General features: G+C 42.8%; 1 protein-coding gene across 4 annotated transcripts in view; it reads right to left on the bottom strand.

The window, feature by feature from the left end:
• Positions 1 to 20,993, bottom strand: part of CDC42 (cell division cycle 42) — a 50,552-nt gene extending 29,559 nt beyond the window's left edge. The window contains exons 1-2 of one of the 4 annotated variants that reach the window (XM_084651529.1): positions 20,880 to 20,993; positions 5,128 to 5,269 (exon numbers count right to left, since the gene is read on the bottom strand). In XM_084651529.1, the coding sequence (XP_084507655.1) occupies positions 5,128 to 5,232 (105 nt within the window). In that variant the 5' untranslated portion in view covers positions 5,233 to 5,269; positions 20,880 to 20,993. Of the gene's footprint in view, positions 1 to 5,127; positions 5,270 to 13,829; positions 13,855 to 19,985; positions 20,334 to 20,879 lie in introns of those variants that run through there. The other 3 variants (XM_084651526.1, XM_084651527.1, XM_084651528.1) reach the window with 3 other exon arrangements.
• Positions 20,994 to 24,712: the final 3,719 nt, after the last annotated feature.

The following is a 24,712-nucleotide window of genomic DNA, read 5'->3' as shown; positions in this document are numbered from 1 at the left end:
ATATATATTTAACACCACTATAAATGCTGGAGGTGATGCGGGGTTTGGGGTGGAGGCTGACAGCTTGCGACCACCCATGTAATAAGGGGTTCAACCCCTCAGGGGGTCACGAGGTTATCTAGTACAGTCCAAATAAAATGCCAGAGCTCTATGAACATCCAATAGAGAGTTTCCTCAGCCTGAGAGGAATGGGATTTTGGGGGGGGGGGGGGTGAAGGGGGGACGGACACAGACTACACAAAACTACCTGAAAGGTTATTGGTTTGATTTAGATGGAAGGCTGAACTACCTCAAGCATAAACTTAGGATGTGTATTAAGGAACATCTTGTCCTTATGAAAGGCTCTAAGAGGAAGGTCAGTAAGAAGAGCTTTAAGTTCTGAAACCCTCCTCATGGAAGTGATTGCCACTAAAAATGTGATCTTCAGAGACAACACAGATAGTGAAGTTGTCACCACAGGCTCAAAGGGGGACCCATGAATCTAGAGAACTAAATTTAAATCTCATACAGACAACAGAGCAGACACAGGAAGGAAAGTATTAACTAGGCCTTTTGAAAATCTCAAAACAAGAGGATGAGAGAAGATGGAAAATCCATGTATTGGCAGATGATATGCTGAAACAGAACCCAGGTGAACTCTCAAAACTCTCAGAGGCCTGTGGATTTGAAATGTAGGACAGGTTTCAGAGTGGTAGCCATGTTAGTCTGTATCAGCAAAAACAACGAGGAGTCCTTGTGGCCCTTTACAGACTAACAAATTTATTTGGGCATAAGCTTTCGTGGGGTAAAACCCATTTCATCAGATGTATGGAGCGGAACATACAGTAGGGAGGTATAAATACACAGCATATGAAAAAAAATCGGAGTTGCCTTACCAAGTGGGGGGTCAGTGCTAACAAGCCAATTCAATTCAAGTTGGAAGTAGGCAACTCTCAGTTGACAAGGAGTGGAAATCACTTTTCTAGTGTTGAGGCGGCCAAAAGTAAACAAGGTAGCCCATTGAAAACAGTTGACAAGAAGGTCTGAGTATTTCGCAAGGAGAAATTAGTTTTTGTAAAAACTAGGAGTTCTTGTGGCACCTTAGAGACTAACAAATAGATTTACTTTCTGTCCTGACCCATCCACTCCCAGTCTCTATTCAGGCCTAATTTGATGGTGTCCAGTTTGCAAATTAACTCCAGTTCTGCAGTTTTTCGTTAGATCTGTTTTTGAAAGTTTTTTTGTTGAAGAACTGCCACTTTTAAATCTGTTATTGAGTGACATGGGAGATTGACATCACAAATTATAACATTCAAAAACCAGTAGGAGTTTAGATGTGTGTCCTTTTATTCTTTTGCGTTGAGATTGCCCGGTTTGGCCAATGTACATGGCAGAGGGGCATTGCTGGCATATATCACATTGGTAGATGTGCAGGTGAACGAGCCCTTGATGGTGTGGCTGATGTGGTTAGGTCCTATGATGGTGTCCCTTGAATAGATCTGCGGACTTAGCTGGCACTGGGGTTTGTTGCAGGGTTAGGTTCCTGGGTTAGTGTTTTTGTTGTGTGGGAGCTGGTGAGTATTTGCTTTAGGTTGGGGGGCTGCCTGTAAGCGAGGACTGGCCTGTCTCCCAAGATCTGTGAGAGTGAGGGATCGTCCTTCAGGATAGGGTGTAGATCCTTGATGATGCGCTGGAGAGGTTTTAGTTGGGGGCTGTAGGTGACGGCTAGTGGCATTCTGTTACTTTCTTTGTTGGGCCTGTCTTGGAGTAGGTGACTTCTGGCTACCCTTCTGACTCCGTCAATCTGTTTCTTCACTTCACCAGGTGAATATTGTAGTTTTAAGAATGCTTGATATAGATCCTGTACGTGTTTGTCTGTCTGAGGGATTGGAGCAAATGTGGTTGCATCTTAGAGCTTGGCTGTAGACAGTGGATCAAAGCTGGACTGTGATGTGGTGATAATTTGTGGGACTGTGCCCCAAGGGAAAAATCTCTTCCACTTTGATCTGTGTGTGGCTCTAGCAGACTCCTTTCTGCTACTCACCAAGATGGTCTGGACCTATCGGGATCACAGTTTCTCATGAGTGTCCATCCAGAGATCATCCATGCAGTAAGGTGCATGCAGAGATTCACCCTAGTTCTGTGACAAAAGATCTGCCACTAGAGGTGAAGTTCTCAGTGTACGGATAGAGAGGCAATGTAGATCTGTGAACCAACATTGTCTTGGCCATGCTGGTAAAATGAGGATCAACAATACTTTGTCCTATTTCAGCTTCCTGAGAATTCTGGGAATGATAGGGAACTGGAGGGAATGCATATAGGAGCAGACTGGACCAGGGAAGAAGAAATGCATCTATGATGGAACCAAGGCCTAGGAGCTGCAGGCAGGTTTATGCACTCTTATAGGGCTGGATCTGAGGCCATTGGAAAGGGCTGCTATAGTTCTATACCTTTCTACTGGGAGAGAAGCCATGACTATTGAGGTATGCCCCTGTTAAAGATATACATTGAGTGGGTTGCACTTGAGACCTCTCCAAATTTAGTTTCAGGCATAGACAAAAGATGACTCAATGACAGGCAACTGATGACTATGACATTGGATCTGGTCTCTTGATGCTGCCCACATCTGCCAATTGTCCAAGTAAATGAAAGTTTGAATGCCTAAATGACAGAGGCGCTGCTAACACGGACATACACATGGTGAAGACCCTTAAAGCTTATGACAAACTGAAACTGTACTGGTAGTAGTTGGTGCCTACCACAAATCGAAGGCAATTAATGTGGGAGGGATGTATCACAATGTGGAAGTATACATCTTGTAAAATTGAGGACAGCTACCAATCTCCAGGGAAGAAGCAAGGGTGCCCATCTTAAACTTGATCTTTTTGATGAACCTATTCAGCTTTCTTAAGTCTAAAATACGATGGAAGCCCCCAGATTTCTTCTAAATCAGAAGGTGTCGGGAATAGAAGCCTTTCCCTTCATGTTGATAAGGAACTTCTGCTATTGCTCCCAATTCCAGAAAAGACCATAGCACTTGAAGTAACAGTCTCATGAGACGGGCCCTGAAGACGGATAAGGAATATGGGTTGCTAAAAGGAACTAGATAATATATCCCTCCTTAACCATGCTGAGTACCCACTTGTCTGATGTGAATTTTTTTTTTTTTTTTAAACTGTGCTTGGGAAAAAAAGGGATAGACATGACTCAAAAGGAGATATTATTGATATACTGTCTTCAACCAAAATGTCCAAATCACTGTTTTGAAGATGTCTGATGAGAAGGGCCCACTATATTAAAGACAGCTGGTGACGTCTAGGAGATCTTGGTCTCCTCTTAGGGGAATATTGAGGTCTATGTTGGAGAGAGGGTCTAGAGCAGCAGTTCTCAAACAGTGGGTCGGGACCCCAAAGTGGGTCACAACCCCGTTTTAATAGGGTTGCCAAGGGTGGCATTAGACTTGCTGAGGCCTGGGGCTGAATCCCAAGCCCCACTGCCCAGGGCCAGGGCCAAAGCCCAAGGGCTTCAGCCTTGAGTGACGGGGCTCAGGATACAGCCCCTACCCCGGGCTGTCAGGGCTTAAGCCCTTGGGTTTCAGCTTTGACACACACAGCTCAGGTTTTGGGCCCTCCACGTGGGGGCTCAGGCAGGTTCAAGTCTCAGTCCCTTCTCTTGTTTCTCTCTCTTGTGCCCACCTGACCAGAATAACAGCCCTGCATGTGGCATATTGTTTAGAACCAGGGATTTCTTCATAGTAAATCTTCTAGGTAGTATTAAAAGTATATATAAACTATACTATTCTATACTATATACACACTTATAGTATAACTATAACAACTTTGTAGAGACTGTTTTCTAAACTGGTTGACCAAAGCTATGACTAAGTGGAGCTCCAGCTCTTGCCACAAGCAGTGCAAAGAAAGTATGAGGGAGGTGGTGGACATGCCCCTTTTATGCCCTTGCCTGAGAGCACGAGAAAAGCAGGGGCACATGCGCTAACTAGTGGTACTACTGGCAAAAGTCTCCAACTCAAGTGCACACACACACACACACCCTACAATGGAATGCATATGTGCACAATCACTTGGAGAACTAGGGAATCAGTTGCAACAGAACCAGAAGCTTGTACTGCCACCTCAGCACTCTCACTTAGTGATTATTTTCCTCCTCCAAAGGAAAGGAAGAAGGGGTTCTAGATACCTCCTCTTGCCCTTGTTTCAGGGCCACAGAGAGGATTACGACCTGTGGGGTAATGCTTACTAGAGCTATCTTCTGCAGTCACAACCATGCCATGCTTCTTCTAAGCTTAAACTAGAGTGGGAAGTATATTGATACCTTGTACCAACAGACCTTCTGATCCTTGCTGGTCAACTCTGCCTTGATTCCTTTGCCTTGATTCCTGCAATCTTAAGATTATGGCTACCTCCACTACCTCTTAGCCCCTAGATGGGTCACGAGACAAACATGGGTCCATCATAGAAACTGAGGTACTGGAAGCCTCAGAACTGTAAGACTTGATTGCCAAAATCTCTTGCAGTAGGAGAGCCAGTAGGCAGTTCTGCCTTTTTTCTTGTCCTCAGGCTCAAGATCTTGCAGACTGATACGAGGAGGGACAGTATCACTCCCCAAAGACAGGAGAAGCAGCATGAGCACATGCATTTGAGGCTAGAAAAAATGAATGGTCAGGAAGCATCCCTATTTAAAATTACATCTTTTAAGCATGTATGCTGCTCATACTCCACCTAAAGTTAAAAGAGCTTGAAATAATCCCACTCACAGCACCCAACTGTATTGTCAACAGATGAGAGGGTTAGGTCTTCAGATGAAGGCTATGCAGCAGGAACAGATAAATCACAGACAAGAATTCACTTATGCCAATGTCTCAAAACACACAAAGAGAAGCAATACAGAAGCTATTATAACTTTTGCTTATTATAAGCAGAATGTGCCTTGAACACATTGCTTCGTAGCTTGTCATGAGGTCTGGGTATCAAGTAGAGAGGGAGAGATGTGGTAAAAGTAAAGATCTGGGAGGAGCACAAGAAAGTAACAGTATATAGGACTATAAATTAAACTACAGGATTATGTTTTTCCTTTCACCTGCCCGCAACACCCAAAACCAACAACATTTTCACCCTTTATACTCACCGTTGGTACATATTCCGATGGGAATTTGTTTGTTGTGTAAGAAATTAAGAGACATGTTTTACCAACAGCACCATCACCCACGACCACACATTTAATTGTCTGCATAGCTGAAGTCCGTTAGTATATCAAATCCAATATGAATCTAAGGGAACAAAAGAAAATATTTAGATTTTTTTTGCTTACTTTCTCACAGAAAAGCACAAAGTGTTAATCCAGTTTCATCGAGCAGTCTCAACTACAGAATGAGCATCTTTGAGCACTGGAGCCCTCTGGCCAAGGTAGCCACACTCTCAATTTCACACAAGCTTCGAACAGGTTATAGAAACTGGTTAATACACTAGGCATTTTTTAGCCTTAGTTCAGTGGATATTTTCTGTTCAGCACACCTATTGGTCAATTTACAGTATCAGCTGGCATCTTGCCTCCAACCGGTGACAAACAGCATGAAGAAAAAAAAGAGTCCAGAAACCAACTTTTTGGGAAGGGTGTCCACAAGTCCATATCACTGAAGAATACAGGGTTGGGCCACAACAAAACTAAACTTAGGCTTTGTCTACACCAGTGGTTCCCAACCAGAGGTCTGGGGCCCGCAGGGAGTCTACAAGCAGATTTCAGGGGGTCTGTCAAAATAATCCAGAGAGCTGGGCCAGTATCAGACTCACTGGGGCCCAGGGCAGAAAGCTGAAGCCCAAGCCCCACTGCCTGGGGCTGAAGTCTGAGCAACTTACCTTCATAGTGCCCCCTGCAGCATAGGTCCCCGAACAGTTGCCCCGTTTGCCACCACCTACTGCCAACCCTGGCTTTTAATCTACTGGATATGCAGAAACAGCTGTTGTGGCACAGGTGGGCAGTGAAATTTTTATAGCATGTTGGACAGGACCTCAGAAAGAAAAAGGTTGAGAACTGCTGGTCTACACCACCACTTTTGTTGGTAAAACTTGTCAGCCAGGGGTATGAAAACACCCCCACCCCCCTCCTGCCCACTGACCGACCAACATAAGTTTCACCAGCAGAAGTGCTGGTGTGGACAGCACTATGTCGGCGGGAGAGTTTCAGCAAGCAGTACAACTGTGCCACTGTAAAGTCTGTAGTGTAGACAGCCTTAATTTGGTTGTCAATGTTACCTTCTGTTTAGACAGTTTCAATAATTATTTCAATTCAATCCAAGTATTTTAATGCAATCTGCATTTTTATAACATCCATGTGACAGTAGTGAAGAATTACCAGTTTTTCTTCAAATGCTTATTTGTCTTCAGAACAGATCTGGAAATTGTTAGACCAAACATTTTCAGTGGTTGGTAAAAAGGTTTGAAACAGAATTCTCACTGCAACCTTAGCTTTTGAACCATGGGTGCATAACAATTAAGCCAATTTTAGGAAATGGTAGCAAAGATACTTTTTCAGAACAAGATATAATGCACCATCTGGCATTTCACTCCTTCAACACTGTCATTTATACCATTCTTTTCATAAACATTAAGCCCTTTACTACGGGGAAGACTTATGTAGACAATGACATTAATCCTCTACTCTGTGTCATACTTTGGCTAGCACCAGAAAAAACAGGAATCTGCTAACCTATGTAGACGCATACGTATGCTACAAAAATTCCAACATCTAATCTGATGCCACATCTTAGGGAACACACAACATTCATGTGCCTAATACTTAGTTTCAATAATCTGGCCCCTCAGGAGAGTGCAGGGTTAGTGTATTTTCAAAAGACAAGTCCTTGTTCAAAAGGATTATTGGTAGATTTAGTCCTTTCATTCAGGTCAATTTGACTACATATTTGAGGTTAAGACCAGTGACCAGAGAAATATTTAATGACCTACACAATCTCACTTAATATTTTCCCTACATTCTATGGCACTTGCATACAAAGGCAGAGTAGCTTTTAGTTATAGTATGTTCTGAGGTACAAGAACAATATTTCAGAGAAAAAAAAAACATGAGCGAAAAGCAGACAACACTGAGACCAACTCAGTCCTGATTTAAGAAACAGGATTCTTATTAAAAAAATAAAGGGGTGGGGATGTTTTAGAGCAGCGATACTCAGACCTCAGTGGTTCAGAAGCCAAATTAGCAATTAGCATCACCTAAGAGAGCCACAGTAGTGTGTATTCACGGTTTCGTTTACTGTAGTATTATGTATTTTTAATGTATAAAATTCTCACAGCCAATAAATTAGTGTAAGTTGATAATTTAATTGGTTAACAACATAGTAAGAGCAACCTGATTGGTTAAAAATTAAATCACACTATGTTTTAATATCAGGTCTCCTACAGCTCTTTGCAGCAGCCACTTGCAGCTCATGAAGCCTCAGAGTATCACTGTTTTAGAGCAACAGATCCATAAAAACAGAGGCTAGACTACACTACTTTTAAAATGATTTATGGTGAATCATTCATGCTAGGATGCAGAACTGCATAAGGATTCAGATGCAATCCCCATCAGTGGCAAGAGCAACACCATTGCAGCTGCTGGGAATACACCTCTACCCCGATATAACGCAGTCCTCGGGAGCCAAAAAAATCTTACCACGTTACAGGTGAAATTGCATTGTATCAAACTTGCTTTGGCCTCGAGCATTTCTGTTATTAATAGTCACTTCCTGCCCACTGACCCCTCAGAACCCCCGACCCATCCAACCCCCCCGCTCCTTGTCCCCTGACTACCCCCTCCATCCCTAATCACCCCCAGGACCCCACCCAACTCCCCTACTCCCTGTCCCCTGACTGCCCCGCCCCCCATCCACACCCCCACCCCAACAGGCCCCCCGGGACTCCCACGCCCTATCCAACACCCCCATTCCCCATCCCCTGACCGCCCCGCCCCCAGAACCTCCGAACCATCCAACTCCCCCTGCTCCCTGTCCCCTGACCACCACCCCTCCCCCTGAGACCCTCTGCCCCTTATCCAACCCCTCAGCCCCTTAACACGCCACTCAGAGCCAGTGTGTCAGAGCCAGACACGCTAATGCACTGATCCGCCAGAGCGCGCAGCCCCACTGCTTTACCGCATTATATCCGAATTTGTGTTATATAGGGTCACGTTATATCGGGGTAGAGGTGTACTAGAATATACCTGATGCAAGAAATAGCTACATATTCATGTGCTTAGCTGTGGAAGAAATAAGGCAAAGATAAGGGGCAAGAGAAAGTTGGTTAAGAAGTGAATTGAGCATAGACTAAGCTTCAGTGAGAATTTACTGGCTCATTTTATAAAATTTCTACATGAAAATGGAAGGAGTACAGAACTCCAACTAAGTTACCCAGAGTATTCAAAGTGACACCAGACCACAAGCTCAAATACTAAGTGTGAACCAACTTAAAACAGATCTAAAATTATGAATATGCCACACTAACTCTCCAATGGGATACATTCCGGAAGATAGGCTGATCTGTATTTTCTTGTTGGATTTGCTCTGCAGTAGGCTCTCTCAAGCTGTGTGGCCAGGCTGCATTGGTAGGGAGTGGATAGTATCTGGGCGAGGCTTGGAACGCTCTTCCTGTTTTCAAGAGGGTAAGTTAAAAATGTAAGAAAATGCAAGTTGCTGCATGGGCTTCTCAGTTTTTTGTATGCTTGTACCAGCTTTAGTTACAATCTGTCCGTCACCCACCCTTCAGCGCTTCCTCTGCAATAACTCTTCTTGGCCATCCTTGGGAGCCACTACAATACCAGCACTGAGAACAAGGTAACTCTTCTCCACTCTAAGTGCTCCACTTATTGGTGACTACAGACAACCCACAATCATCAGAAGGAAACTGTAGCAGATAGCAGCTCCCAGGCCTTAATCTCCTTTATCTCCCATTCTGTTGTTCTCCCTTTGGAGCCCTACCCTCGAATTCCATTGCAGGCTAATCCCAGTTTTAAGTTTGGATAGGTTTTTCCACAACTAGAAATGATAAACACACACAATGACACTTTAACGAAATGGATGAGCTTCTGATTGGCCAAAGTTATAAAGTTTTTATAATTAAACAATGTGAACATGGGGCCTGAACTAACCTCCTTTGACAGGAGAGCGAGGTGTAATAGTAAAGAGTTTCAGAATCACTTGTTCTGAAAAGATAACAAGTGCAATAATTAAATACAACAGGGAACATAAACAAAGATACATTTAAAAAAAGGAAATTCCTTCGTGGAATTTAAAACTGTAACTGAATCTTTCCAAAGTTACTTACATGCCAAATAATCCCTTTTCAACAACATGTATAAAATACTCCCAAATACAGTGGTGTCCTTTTAAAGACACATTCAGAGGTCTTTTTGCGCGGGGGAGTGGGGGGGGTTGGGTCAGGTTTAAGGATTTATCCATGCTGGTTATTGTCCAAAAAATCTTGGGCCAAGATGTTTTTTTAAATCATATATAAATTTTTGCTTTTAAGGCCATATTTAGGCACCTAAATAAATGGCCTGATTTCCAAATATAGATTTAGGCTCTTAAGTTTAGACCTCCATTTCTGAAAGTCTTACCTGACACCTTGTGTAAGCCTAATAAAGGAAAATTAAACAATATCTACAGGGAAAAAAAAAAAGTACACACACACACACTAAGAGTAGCAGCCGTGTTAGTCTGTAGTCGCAAAAAGAAAAGGCGTACTTGTGGCACCTTAGAGACTAACCAATTTATTTGAGCATAAGCTTTCGTGAGCTACAGCTCACTTCATCGGATGCATTCAGTGTAGCTCACAAAAGCTTATGCTCAAATAAATTGGTTAGTTAGTCTCTTAGGTGCCACAAGTACTCCTTTTCTTTTTACACATTAAGAGAAAAAATAATCTAGTCCAACACAGAATATGAGCAAATTCCTCACACCCGATAAAAAGTGCACTGTCTGCTGAGAAAAGCAGGGCAATACTTGTTCACACTTATAGGTAGTAAGTACTTCAAGGCAGGAACAGTGTCCATGTGTGTACATCTAGTAGGATGGGGTCCCTGGGTGTTAACTATAATTAAGATGAAATTTATATAACATTTCCTTCCTGTGTTTGCCTTCTCTCCATGTTTTCTGCCCAGTCCATCTCTCTATTCCTTTTTTACTTAAGGATCATTTCTCTCTGCTCTATGAAGTACATAGCACATTAATAAAGTCTGTCCCCTTAGCTCAGCAAAACTACTAGATTCCTACTGAAGGAGCTTCAGTGGTCAGAAATATTAAGTGTCACTTAGTTTCTACCAGCACACAAAACAGGTTGATGCACAGCTCAAAGAGTTACAGAAGTAGATGCCTTGATTTCTTAGTTAAGCACAGTCTCTTATCAGTAATTAAATTAAAATGCAAGTTTCCTGATTTACCCCCAGATTTAAAACAAAAAAGCTTAAAAGGTTCCTAAGGCAACAGAGTCATCCACACATCGCAGACTAGTTAAAATATGCTCTAGTTCAACCACAAGTTATTGGGATCATTGTAAGAATTAGAAGGCAATTCTATGGGCTGTTAGCAAAAGATCAGACAATCACATTCCTTCTAGCCCTAAAATCAGAATCTATAAGCTATTAAATTTTTACCTTCACATATGCAGCATGAGCAATTAGAATTGCTATGGAAAACATAGCTTTTCCATTTCCAGCCTTGAGTATAAGTAAATTACACTTGCATCAATGCCTCTTTTTTAGGTTAAAATGTTCATACCTCTATCTAGCCTGAGGAAACTGAGCCATCAAATTTGTGTACACTTCCTGTATTAGTTTCCTGTTGAGCACCAGCTGCATCACAGCTTCCTCTTTTATGGACCATGTAACTGCGACCATTTCATTGCATGGATTGGCTGAACTTAAAAGTTCACTACAGGTAAATAACTGCTTGTTGGTAACTGAGAACTTATTTAATCAAGTTCTTTGGAACATTAAAAATCACTTGCAACACATCAACTCAATTATTACAAGATCTGAGATTAAGTCACAAATTACTCAAGTAAGGAATTTGCTCAGGGAGGCATTTTGCTTGTTGAATGCTCATATTTAATAAGTTTTCATTAGAACAAAGTGAAACTATTTTTGAAAGTGGTTTCAGATGCAAAGCCATGTTTTAAATGGCTTCACAGCCTACTTACAGCATTCATATTACTTGTCTAGAAACCAAGGCTAAATGTGCTTCATAATGCATGGAATCACGGACACAGTGGAATCACATGGATCCCACTTCCACTCATACTGACCTGCAGTTGGATATGTACTGTATCATAGAATATCAGGGGTGGAAGGGACCTTAGGAGGTCATCTAGTCCAACCCCCTGTTCAAAGCAAGACCAATCCCCAATTTTTGCCCCAGATCCCTAAATGGCCCCCTCAAGGATTGAACTCACAAGCCTGGGTTTAGCAGGCCAATGCTCAAAACACAGAGCGTAAGTATTAACCAACGGTATTAACTATGTAACTGACAGATTCCAATAAATTAATGCACTGTTAGCATTACTAACCTTCATATTTTAGTTTTCAATTAAAAAATAGAAATTCAAAGCTATTTACCTGTAGAATCTACAAGTTCCAGCTGCGTTACTTCTGCTGAGCATGAGACTTTCCTATATCTATTATCTACGTATTTAGTACCGCAATTAGTAATCCAATTAGCAATTGGATTGCAACGATAGCAAGACATTTAATTCAGAGGACATCTCCAATGCAAAATACACATAAGTGTTCCTAACTTGAGGTGAAACAGTAGTGAAGGCAACTGATTTTAACTCTGGTTAGCAGCTCAAGTTCAACCCTTCCCTCCTTCCCCTATAAGCTTTATCTTTAGCTTCTAAAGGGGGGGGGGAGGGATAGCTCAGTGGTTTGAGCATTGGCCTGCTAAACCCAGGGTTGTGAGTTCAATCCTTGAGGGGGCCATTTAGGGATCTGGGGCAAAAATTGGGGATTGGTCCTGCTTTGAGCAGGGGGTTGGACTAGATGATCTCCTGAGGTCCCTTCCAACCCTGATATTCTATGATTCTATGATTCTAAGGAGAGCTAAAAGGCAAGGTGCCATGTCTTCACTGCTATTTAAAGTCAAGTTAGCTAACCTGAGAGAAGCACACAACCTCTTTTTGCAGTGAAGCTATACTCTGTTATTTTTTGTACTTATTTTGCAAGTTCACAAAGTAACCAAAGGTTTCAGAGTAGCAGCCGTGTTAGTCTGTATTCGCAAAAAGAAAAGGAGGACTTGTGGCACCTTAGAGACTAACAAATTTATTTGAGCATAAGCTTTCGTGAGCTACAGCTCACTTCATCGGATGCATTCAGTGGAAAATACAGTGGCGAGATTTATATACATAGAGAAGATGAAACAATGGGTGTTACCATACACACTGTAACCAGAGTGATCACTTAAGGTGAGCTATCCACAACAGTGGTTCCCTTAACCCACCCAGCAATATTGTTAATCTATCCAACTATACTCTTAGCCCAGCAGAAGAATCTTATCTGAAGACTTTGGATATTGAAGGTTTTACTTCCAGTATTGCATGTAAAAAACCAACCTAAAAACACAATACTTTTTTATTCAAATTGGTTTAGAGCTAATTTGATCAAAATTCCCTTTCAAAAGTGACTTCTAAACTGAGACCAAGCATGGAAAATTTCAGCAGCTTACAAGCACTGACAAAAAATAAAAATGAAGGTTTATCTTCATCACCAAAACAGCAGGTGTAGTAAAATGGCACACAATCCCATGTAAACAGTTGTTCACAGTGCCTTAAGAAACTTGATACTATCTTCCTGATTATCTTAACTCCAAACTATTTCCACCCCCAAAACAATTTTCACCACACCAAAGATGTTACTGGGATGTAACATTAACTTGCTTATTTTCTGAACAAACAAGTAGTTTCAGGTTGTACACATTCCTTCGAGTCTCAATTTTCTTCTTTTTCCTTTTTTTTTGGGGGGGGGGGGAGGGGGCTGAAGGAGGTTAAAGAGATTTCTCTCTGCCTTACTGCTGTGTGAAAGGTTGAGGAAACTGACCATCAATGAAATGCTGTCAAACACTAAGTATATAAAGTGAAAAATAAAATGTTTTGCCCTTTAAGTTTAGTGATATTCTGTGTTACTTGCAACTACTAAGTAAAAATGTCAGATTTTTTTAAAATTAATTTTGTGCCCTTCTACAGTTTGTGGATGTAACTATTTGTTCACCAATTCCAATACCTATTCACTACTTTTTCAGCTAGTTTGTTGCTTTGCTGACTCTTGACATTGTTTGTGTTTGCTTACCCCACGGTTAACACCCTTAATAACCGTGAAGCTAACAGTGTTTAACTTTTGCCAGTGCCCTACTCTGACACACTGGCTTCCTGTCACTGGTTGAGCACACATTTTTTGAAGCATGGATAAGACCATCATCCTTCCTCTCAGCTCTCTGTCCAGTGGATATCCCAGAATATTGTGCCCTGTGTGTGTCTTCTAGGCATTCTATCCCACCACAATGCAGTATTGTAATTTATGAGATAACTAAAGGCCCATCAGTAAAAGGACAAATTATATTTGCCCCTTCTGTGGGTAGTTGTGGTGTCAGATTTCACTCAAGTATATGAAAGGACGCATGGCACAAAAAGTATCCTGACAGCATCAGACTACTTAATTTTTGTCATCATCATAAACCACCAACAACTCAATTTCAAGAGGGCTAGAAGCCTGGGCAAAGCCAGACTAAAGAGAGAGTTTCCTCTCCATGCAGCCTAACCACAGGAAGGAAGTGAAGCAGTTGAGAGTCATACCTCTTGTGCAACACCAGGTGCTGACCATTCAAGTGCTGTGGTGAGCATGGGCCTGAAAAAAATTCAGAAGCTTACAATGCTGTTGGTGACTTATCCCAAGAGTAGGTATATGCAGAGGCCCCCCTAAGGAAGAAACAGCAATTACTGGGGCCAGAAAGAGGAAGAGGAAATCTTAGTGGTTCTCAAACTGTGTGTCAGGATGCCAAAGTTGGTCATGACTCCATTTTAATGGGTTGCCAGGGCAAGTATTAGACTCACTGGGGCCGAAGCCCGAGCCCTGCTACCTTGGGGTGGTGGGGCTCAGGCTCCACCCTCATACCCCCACCAGGGGTTATGTAGTAATTTTTGTTGTCAGAACAGGGTCAAGGTGCAATGAAGTTTGAGAACTGCTGCATAAGCTAAGGAGGCCTTTTCTCAATGAGAACAGCAGCAATTCTTACAAGACTGTGTTTCTGATAATTGCTTAAAAATCTCTAAAACCCACCTCTGCAGAAGGTCAGGAGTTAAGCTTATAGTCCATGAGGATCAGGCACTTCCACAGCATGGACACACTGCACTTGGAATGTCAAACTTGATTAACTCAAACCAACTCTACTGCACATGAGCAAAGGCTTAAAATAGCAATCAAATCAAGACTGATTTTTACCAAGCAGCTAGAAGACGCTTCTTATTAAGGGCTATTCCCATGCAAAATTTCCATGTCCTTCACCCAATTCTATCAGCCTGAAACGGTTCTTAAAAAAATTACAGATTTAAGTAGTTTGGGCAGAGGAAGAATTTTCCCATTAATTTCACAAAGACAGAAGTATTTTTACTCATCTTTTCCAAACAGAATTTCAATATTGGATAGAAACCAGGGATAGTAAGTTTCAGTTTGAAAGGTGGTTAAAATGGAAATAACTAAGACAACCTTAGCTGTTCCTACAGCTATATTATATAGAAACAGAAGATAGATTTTGTTTCAGTTCAGAACCATAAAGTTGAAACGACGGAGAGCTATACTCCTAATTTTCTCTTGCCTTAACTATTCCCTCCCTCTTCTTGTTACTTTGACTTGTTATATTTGGTTTTACTTCTTTTGAAAGCTTTTTGGAGCAGCAGCCATGCCTTCTCATAACTTTGCCAATATTAAGCAAAAGGACACTGGCATTACTAGATTTAGTTACACTGGTGTAAGTTTTCAAAGCACAGAAAAGGCTCATGCCACTTAGCATAATGAGGCCCAGATCCCAAATAATGAGTCTGGAGATACTATAAAACAAATGTTTCATGAACAACACGTAATCAGTTTTCAATTTTATTGTCTATTCCTTAGACAACTGAAAGTACTGTGTACAAAAAGTTGGATGCAGTGATGGTGTGGCAAGAGATCCTAAATAGAACAGAGGGTAACATCTGAAATTCAGAAGTGCTGATTTAAAAACCTTGCGTTTCTGTTCCTTCTACATTTCTAAAAAATTTAACAATGTTACTAAAATCTCTCTCTCCTATCTCATTCAGAAGAAGGACCCGCATTGTGACCTGATTATCAACTGAGGATGCTGTGGCCAATTTGGAGATTTAAACTGCTTCGCTTGAAAGTGGGAATCATTAGCAAGAGACAGAGAAGCAGCAGTTTAAACAATTAAATATTGGTATCTCTAAAATTCTGCACCTTGCTTGATTCAGTTTAACGTTACAGTGTGTCTAGGGAACAGAGGTGGGTGGGCTTGTTTCTTTCACCCAGCAATTCAATAAACTACAGGCTATGTAGCAGAAAACCGCAGACCACCTCCTGCCTTAAACTAAGTTCTTCACACCTCTATGCTCTTCCCACTGATTTTAGACATTTCTACCCACACTACTGTAGGGAGGGAAGTGCTATAAGCTGTAACATAAGCTACAGAAGGACTTATAAAGAAGCAGCAGGAGATGGACTGTATTCCCATATGGCTGTGCAAACTCAAGACGTCCACGGTTCTGCACCAAATTTAAACCCTACAATACACATGATACTTTAGCAGACTCAAACTGAGTATCAGAATTGGTGGCAATTCCCTCTCACTGATTCCTTTGGCTAACATAGCATATGACTCATTCATTATGGCTTGGATTTTCAAAGGAGCTTAAATAAATTAGATTCTCAACTCTCCTTGAACTTCGATGGGATGCGGGTGCCTAAAGAACAGAAAGTCATTGATAGGTTGTTGACATTACAAGTCAGTTAAACAAAATCCATCTAAACTACTGTTATTGAAATAATGCACGTTGCTTATAGCAATGGTTCTCAACCAAGGGTACATCCCTGGGGGTACATCAACTCATCTAGATATTTGCCTAGTTTTATAACAGGCTAATAAAAAGCAGTAGCGAAGTCAGTATAATCTAAAATTTCATACAATGACTTGTTTATACTGCTCTATATACTGAAAATGTAAGTACAATATTAATATTTCAATTGATTTATTTTATAATTATATGGTAAAACTGAGAAAGCAAGCAATTTGCAGTCATATTGTGCTGAGACACTTTTGTATTTTTATGCCTGATTTTGTAAACAAATAGTTTTTAAGTGAGGCAAAATTTGGGGGTATGCAAGATGACAGACTCCTAAAAGGAGTATGGTAGTCTAGAAAAGTTGAGAGCCACGGGCTTATAGTATTATGTATGTATGTTAGGAGATTCCAAGCAGGAATCAAGGCACATCTTTCCTGATTTGTCGGGCTGCACACATTCAAATGCTAAAAAGTTAAATTTAGAATATTTAGGAGTACGGCTAACAAGATCTAGGGCATTTTAGTTTTGGTACTAGATCAAAGGTCTAGCAGGAAGAAAGGGACTGCTATATTGAATCAGACCAGAGATCCATCTAGTCTTGTATTTGTCTCTGAAAGTGACCTATACTAAATATTTTACAGGAAGGAGCAAAATATTCCATAATGGATACTTATGGAATCACATGCTCATAGAATTAGTTCTTTGTATCAGTTCCTTTTCAATTTATCATTGTCCCTTCTCTTAGTACAAAAATAAAAAGCACCCAAATTACCTGCTATATACTCAAAAAGAAAAGGAGGACTTGTGGCACCTTAGAGACTAACCAATTTATTAGAGCATAAGCTTTCGTGAGCTACAGCTCACTTCCTCAGATGCATTATTTTGTATAATGATTATATCTTCTCTGATCTCCTAATCATTTCACTTTCCTCATTTCTAATTTTCTCTGTGATTCTAATCTTGCAAAAGAGCCCATTTTTAAATGATCTGGTGTCATATTGCCAGCTACATTTATTACTACAAATAATTTCAAACATCAGCAAGTCAGATATTTTATGATCAGAGTCTAGTTTCAAATTTTCTGTATCAGAGGGAAAACAGATTCTGGGGAACCTGTCTGGAACAAACTGTCACTTTAGGGCAAACAAATTTATTTTAACATGCCAACCATACATCCAGCTACAAGGCAATCAGAGTAAATGCATCAGTTACAGGTCATGAATAAACACAACCATAAGACATTACATATATGCACATACAGATCTGTCGAAGTTTCACCATATAAGCAAGTTAACAAATCTTGGACATGTTCCATCTTGCATCAGAAGCAATGTTTGTCACCATTCTCCTGTTCAATTACTCCAGGCAGAGATTTTTAAAACAAGGTGCTCTCTTTACAGAGAAGGTAATAATGGAAATATTGATCTACTGGTTCCAAGATGTTGAGTCAATTCTGTGCTTGTACGTGTATAAATCTTGTACATGTCAATATGCTCTTTTCTAACAGACTCTTCTATGTTAATTCTTCCTTCAGCACACTCAAAGGAAAACAAAGATTAGCAGCATAAGCTGCCATTTTACAAGACTGTACTTTGAAGTTTGCATATTCATGTATTTCCAGTGACCAAAAGCTTCAGATATAAATTTTAGGATAGTAAAATAATTTCTATTTTATTATGAGTATGTTAACCCTTTACTGACCGAAGTTAACTCTGAACATTTATAGATCTACTGTAATATACTACACTACTATAATATACTATACATACAATATGATGGGAGCTAATTTAGCTACAACTAATCAGGAGAAAGATTTTGGAGTCATTGTGGATAGTTCTCTGAAGACACCCACACAGTGTGCAGTGGCAGTCAAAAAAAAACAAAACGGGATGTTAGGAATCATTAAAAAAGGGATAGAGAATAAGACAGAGAATATCTTACTGCCCTTATATAAATCCATGGTACGCCCACATTCTGAATACTGCATACAGATGTGGTCCCCTCATCTCTAAAAAGATATACTAGCATTAGAAAAGGTTCAGAAAAGGGCAATTAAAATGATTAGGAGTTTGGCACAGGTCCCATATGAGAAGAGATTAAAGAGACTAGGACTTTTCAGCTTGGAAAAGAGGAGACTGAGGGGGGATATGATAGAGGTATATAAAATCATGAGTGGTGTGAAGAAAGTGAATAAGGAAAAGTTATTTACTTGTTCACATAATATAACTAGAGGCTACCATATGAAATTAATAGGTAGCAGGTTTAAAACAAATAAAAGGAAGTTCTTCTTCACTCAGGGCACAGTCAACCTGTGGAACTCCTGGCCTGAGGAGGTTGTGAAGGTTAGGACTATAAAAGGGTTTAAAAGAGAACTGGATAAATTCATGGAGCCTAAGTCCATTAATGGCTATTAGCGAGGATGGGTAAGGAATAGTGTCCCTAGCCTCTGTTTGTCAGGGGTGGAGATGGATGGCAGGAGAGAGATCACTTGTTCATGACCTGTTAGGTTCACTCCCTCTGGGACACCTGATAATGGCCACTGCCGGTAGACATGATACTGGGCTGGATGGACCTTTAGTCTGACCCAGTATGGACATTCTTATGTTCTTACTGCATTAGTCTAAGCAGTACCATGATATTTCTTGACCCATTTCTCAAACCCACTTTAAAAAAAAAAAAAGACTTCCTGGGCACTGCAATCTATAATGCCCTACAGTTTAAATGCACCTAATTTTCCCAGAAGCAAGCCATATCCACAGGTAAACATGACAAAGGACTCAAACACAAATGGCCAAACTAAACTATTCCTAATTGTATTACTGTCAACCAACATGGCTTCCTCAATGAGGTCTTGTTCACATGATGCTTTTGGCTTAAAAAATTCCCAGCATTGCTAACACTACATCCAGTGGATTTTCACGAGTCTTATTGTAGACAAGGCAACAGGCTTTGTTCCATCCTTTTGTGATAATCTGCTCCAAGAATTTTCGCCATACGGCACTTTGAATAGTGCACTTGGACTCTTGTCCCTGGTAGCATTTCCACTGTTGCTACTACCAGTAACTATACACCAGCATGAAGTTTTTCCACACAAAAAAGGGCTAATGCAGGCATAGTCTGAGTAGCCAAAAGAACACTTACAATACAAACAGGGGGAGGGTTTGCACACTACAGTAGTTCATATGCATCACTTTCACAACACATTTGAGATTTGGAAGGAGTAAAGGGGATTTATAAATGATCTACCAGCCTATCCTCCTAGCAGCACTGAATCTTACTCTCTTGTAGCTCTAGCCAGAAACAAAATTACATGACTCTGGAAAGAGTTTAAAAAAATGGCCAAACATTTACACAGTACTGGAAGGGAAAGTATGCTATCCTACGTGTACCTGCTTTTACACTACATGAGATAACCTATGACTGGGCTGCAAGGGAGAACAAGGCAAAGAAAACTGCTTCCACGGAAAAATCATAACTCATTTTCCAATCTGTTTGCGATTTGGCATCAATGACTATTTCTGAATTAACAAGCTTAAATGGAACTACTGGTTCTTTTTACAGGAACTCTATTAACTTTGCAGCTCAAGTGGATCAACGTTAAAATATCTAGGAAGGAAGTTACTTTCATTCATTCTCTTAGTTAGGTAATGAACAAAAAAAACAATCCTACAATCCTTTTAGACAAACTAGTATTCATATATTCTCTGGCATTAGACAATGGACCAGAAGGCTGAACAAACAACATACAAGTATACAAAAGAGTTAATGTCACAATACAGTTAAAATATTCAATGAACAAGAATCAGGAAATGAAAAGATAAAGCTGGTAAAGTAATATTAAGTCAGCTCTACTCTACACAAGTGTCATTAGGTGGCTGACGCATGATATGTGGCATCTACCTTTGACAAAGAGAGGATGGTTTCTGTCCCTTTTACACATCTAGCTTGTCATAGCAGTGAAGTACTGGAGATCTGAAGTTACAGTTAAAAAGCTTGTACGTGCAGCATATGCCAGGAAATAGCCAGGTGCTGAGGCCTCTACCTCCAATCTCTGCTCCCAGTATACTTGAAGTATACGCCTTCGGTGCTGGGGGTGCCGCCCGTAAGCCCACTAAAAATGGTTTAATACACGGAGGCCTGCGCGTTCCGCTCCTGGGGGATTCTTGTTAGCAGGACGGCAGCGCAGACCCACCCTCGGCAACGAGGCCCCAAAGCAGGCGGAGGCCGCAGCTGCTACGAGCAGGGTCAGCAAAAGGCGGGTTCCTCCCCCACCCACCGCGAGGGCCGCGAGAGCAGGGGGCTGCGGAAACCCCCTCACCGCGCTGGGAGCGGACACGGGCGCTGCGGCCGTTCAGCACGGAGGGAAGGCGCGAGCGGAGAGGCCGGGGCCCGCAGCCCTCCCTAGTGCTGTAAAATGTCGGCGGCTCAGCACAAGCAGGAAGTCGGGGCCGCGGGGGAGGAGGAAGCGAGCGAGCGCCCCCCCCGTATCCGCCCCCTACCCCCGGAAACGCCCGCCAGCTCCCGGGGCCCGGAGATCGAAGCCCCTCCCGCAGACAAGCGGCCACCGCCCACCGGCCCCGCTGCGCCCGGCGGGCCCAGATCCCCGCTGCTCCGGGGGCGCACACCGAGGGCGGCTCAGCGTACACGGAACCCCGGGCCCGGCCCGCCCGCTCCGTGTGGGAAGGGCCCCCAGCCACGCGCGCGGGGATGCCCGCGCTCCCCACTCCATGGCGGGCGCGGGGCGAGGCTCCCCCCGGGATTCGCTGGGTCCCGTTCCCCGCCGCACTCCCTCACCTCAGAGTCTCCGCCGGGCGTTGGCAGCTCTGTGCGGGGTCTCCTGCGCTCAGGAGCAGGGGCACGCACGCTACGTCACCGCGCACGCACGGAGGGGCCGGCGCAAGAGAGGCTGTGGGCTGGGTCCACGGCTGAGCGGAACTTCCCGACCCCGCCTCCTTGCGGTGGTAGCTCCGCCCCCAAACCTGACCTTCGGCCCCGCCCGCTCCGAGCCGGTTTCCACCCACTGAGGGTCAGAGGCTCGCCCCTCCCCCCCTCTGTCTGGGAACGCCCATTGCGCCCGGCACCTCCCCATCCCCCTGGGCGCCCATTGTGATAGAGCCCTACATCCCCCTGGGCGCAGCCATCCCCATACGCCCTGCCCCCACCCCGCTGGCTGCCCCATTGCACACATCGCTATAGAGCCCCACTGCATCCCCATGGCTCCCATTGTACCTATTGCCACCTCACCCTGCCCCATCCCTCTGGTGCCCCATTGCCAGGGCACTTTCCCTCCATCCCTCTGGGCGCACCCATTGCCTCAGTGCCCTGCCCCATCCCTCTGGGTGCGCCATTGCACCCATCGCTATAGAGCCCTACTCCATCCCCCTGGGCGCACCCATCATCACAGCGCCCTGCCCCATCCTTCTGGGCGCCCACTGCCAGAGCACCCTGCCCTATTTATTTGAGCATCGCATTGTGCCTGTTGCTAGCTTGTGGCCTCTCCATGGCCCTCTGCGCTCTTGCCTATTCCATGCTTTTTCTCTTGTCTCTCCTGCAGCAGCGAAGCCAGTTTGGACACTGGAGGGCAAAAGAGGGGGCATTATTTACTGTTAACTATTTTACAGCACCACCCATGTGCCTGGCCCCGGCTCAATGGAGCTTCTAATCCAAGCTGTAAAAGTGACATGAAGAGTGAGGGGACAAACAGTGGGGAGTGGACAGGCCACTGTCATCTGCCAGATTTTTAATCACCATGGCACCTGGGCCTTGCTTGAATATGGTTAGGTGACACTGGTTAAATCACTGGTGGCTGGGATATGCTCCCACCCTACCTTTACCAGTGATAGGGCAGTGGGTGGTCTAGTGGTTAGGGCACTAAACTGGGGCTTGAGAGCAGAGTTAAAATTTCTGCTTTGCTACAGCCTCCCTGTGTGGCCTTGGGCATGTCACTTAGTCTCTCTATGCCACAGGAAATATTAGCCCTGCCCTGCCTCACAGAGGTGGTGAAGAATAAATACTGTAAATATTGTGAGATGCTCAGAGCCTGCAGTTTGATACTGAACTCCCTTGGAAGTTAGGAGCCTAATTACCTTTGAGGATCTGGACCTGAGTTTAAGTGATTTACCAATGATAACACAGAAAGTTTGTAGCATATCAAGAGAAACAAAGCTTATCTGGCCGTAGAATGGCTTACCCAGTAGGTGACAGCACCCCTCTTATTGGGGTTAATAATACCAGTGCACTTATGTGCACAATGCTCTTAGTTATGTAAGTGCACAGCACTGGTATTAGCCTCCTTTCTCAACTAGGGAGAGAGACTGAACGAGTTAGGAGGAAACATAGTGCTCTGCCAAACCCAGACTTTAGTTTTACTGGGAGGTCAGACATTAAACAGTCTGTAACTTTTACCACTTTAGAGCACCTCCTGAAGCAAAGACAGGCTACACATGCACATCCTGCTTAGAAGCACATTTACAACCCAGCACTTGTCAGATATGGACTGAATGACACATGGGTCCGGAGGAGCCCTGTGCTCAGTCACTAGACACTTTGCAAGCCCCAGGCATGTAGATGGAAAATGGCATTCTAAGTGTTTTGGCAAAATCCTAGATTATTTTTTTTTCTTATCAGAAAAGCAAACCCAAGGGTGGCATCTGCTGGACTCCCCCAGACCTCACTCCCCTGAAAGAGGCAGCAGATGAAAGGTGCCCTGCAGGCCCCAGTTTCCTGAACTTTCTATGACAGGCTGCCCCCCACTGGGTCTGAGTCATGCATCATCATCAGGGATTCTAATTTTCTGTGATAAAAAACCCAAAATTGTCCAGTTAAAAAAAAGAAGTTTTAAAACAATTAAAATAAAACACTGAACTTTAGTTTCCCTAGCCACAATATATATGGATATCTGTTTTATAGTTAAAATTTTTAAATATAAGCTGACAGCCCAAGCTCCACCAATTCTCCCATTTATCCAAATTTTTGATGATCTGATCTGACCTCAGTCTCAATTAGATCAGATAATCGGGGTTCCACTGTGTGTTTTTATGTTTTCACAAAATGTAAAAACGAAAGATTCTCTGTAAAAATGCAAATTCCACATTTTTCCATGGCAAACAGATTTCTAGGATCCTTGGTCAGCAGGAGAGGGGCCACGCCAAGAAAAAGGTACTTCATTTTAGTCATTTAAGACCAACTGATTTATTTCACTTTCTGCAATGCCTGGTTAGGTGCTCTGGGGACACATCCATTCAATCCACATACAGAGTCCGCAACATACCTCTCACCCAAACCCCAGCTCTCTAGGAAAGGGGATGGGAGTTCTCTTAGAAGCTCAGCCCTTAGCCACCAGGAGAATAATTAAATGGACCTTGCAATATGATCTGAAGGGCAACAGCTTCAAAACTTTGCTAAACTGAAGCAGGGAGCAGATTCCACCATTGCAGCCCCCTCTCTGAGCTTCCCTTCCTCTCCCTTCCAGTTAAATAGGTTGGGGACATAGCTGCAGGAACTGGGGGTGCTACCACAGCCTCTGGTTTGAAGTGGTTTCCTATAAATATATAAGGGGTTTGCACCCTCACTATAAAAACTGTCCCAGCACCCCTGGGTAGGGAGGATTAAGCTTGGATGTCTCAGACGATCTGGGCCACTGGGCTATAACAGGCACATCTTGCAGGTGTTCAGGACAGAATCCATTTAAGGCTTTCTAGGTTAAAACCTGCACTTTAAAGGGGCAGCCAGTACCTATAAGAGCACAAAGGTAATGTATTCCTTTTAAGAGTCACTCAAAGCTCCCTGTGAATTAGAGCAACTCCTCACAGCAAAAAGATAAGGAGTACTTGTGACACCTTAGAGACTAACCAATTTATTTGAGCATAAGATTTCATGAGCTACAGCTCACTTCATCGGATGCATACTGTGGAAAGTGTAGAAGATCTTTTTATACACACAAAGAATGAAAAAATACCTCCCCCCACCCCACTCTCCTGCTGGTAATAGCTTATCTAAAGTGATCACTCTCCTTACAATGTGTATGATAATCAAGGTGGGACATTTCCAGCACAAATCTAGGGTTTAACAAGAACGTCTGAGGAGGGTGGGGGAGGGGGTTAGGAAAAAACAAGGGGAAATAGGTTACCTTGCATAATGACTTAGCCACTCCCAGTCTCCGTTAAAGCCTAAGTTAATTGTATCCAATTTGCAAATGAATTCCAATTCATCAGTCTCTCGCTGGAGTCTGGTTTTGAAGTTTTTTTGTTGTAATATCGCAACTTTCACGTCTGTACTCGCGTGACCAGAGAGATTGAAGTGTTCTCCGACTGGTTTATGAATGTTATAAACCAGTCGGAGAACACTTCAATCTCTACGTAACACTGTCCAGTCTCTACGTAAAAGAATAAATGGACACAAATCAAATGTCAAGAATTATAACATTCATAAACCAGTCGGAGAACACTTCAATCTCTACGTAACACTGTCCAGTCTCTACGTAAAAGAATAAATGGACACAAATCAAATGTCAAGAATTATAACATTCATAAACCAGTCGGAGAACACTTCAATCTCTCTGGTCACGCGAGTACAGACGTGAAAGTTGCGATATTACAACAAAAAAACTTCAAAACCAGACTCCAGCG

Source organism: Lepidochelys olivacea, assembly GCF_965140295.1.
Source record: "Lepidochelys olivacea isolate rLepOli2 genome assembly, chromosome: 18".
Taxonomy (NCBI): Eukaryota; Metazoa; Chordata; order Testudines; family Cheloniidae; genus Lepidochelys; species Lepidochelys olivacea.
The sequence above is the reverse complement of the archived record's forward strand: the minus strand, read 5'-3'. Positions and strand labels throughout refer to the sequence as shown.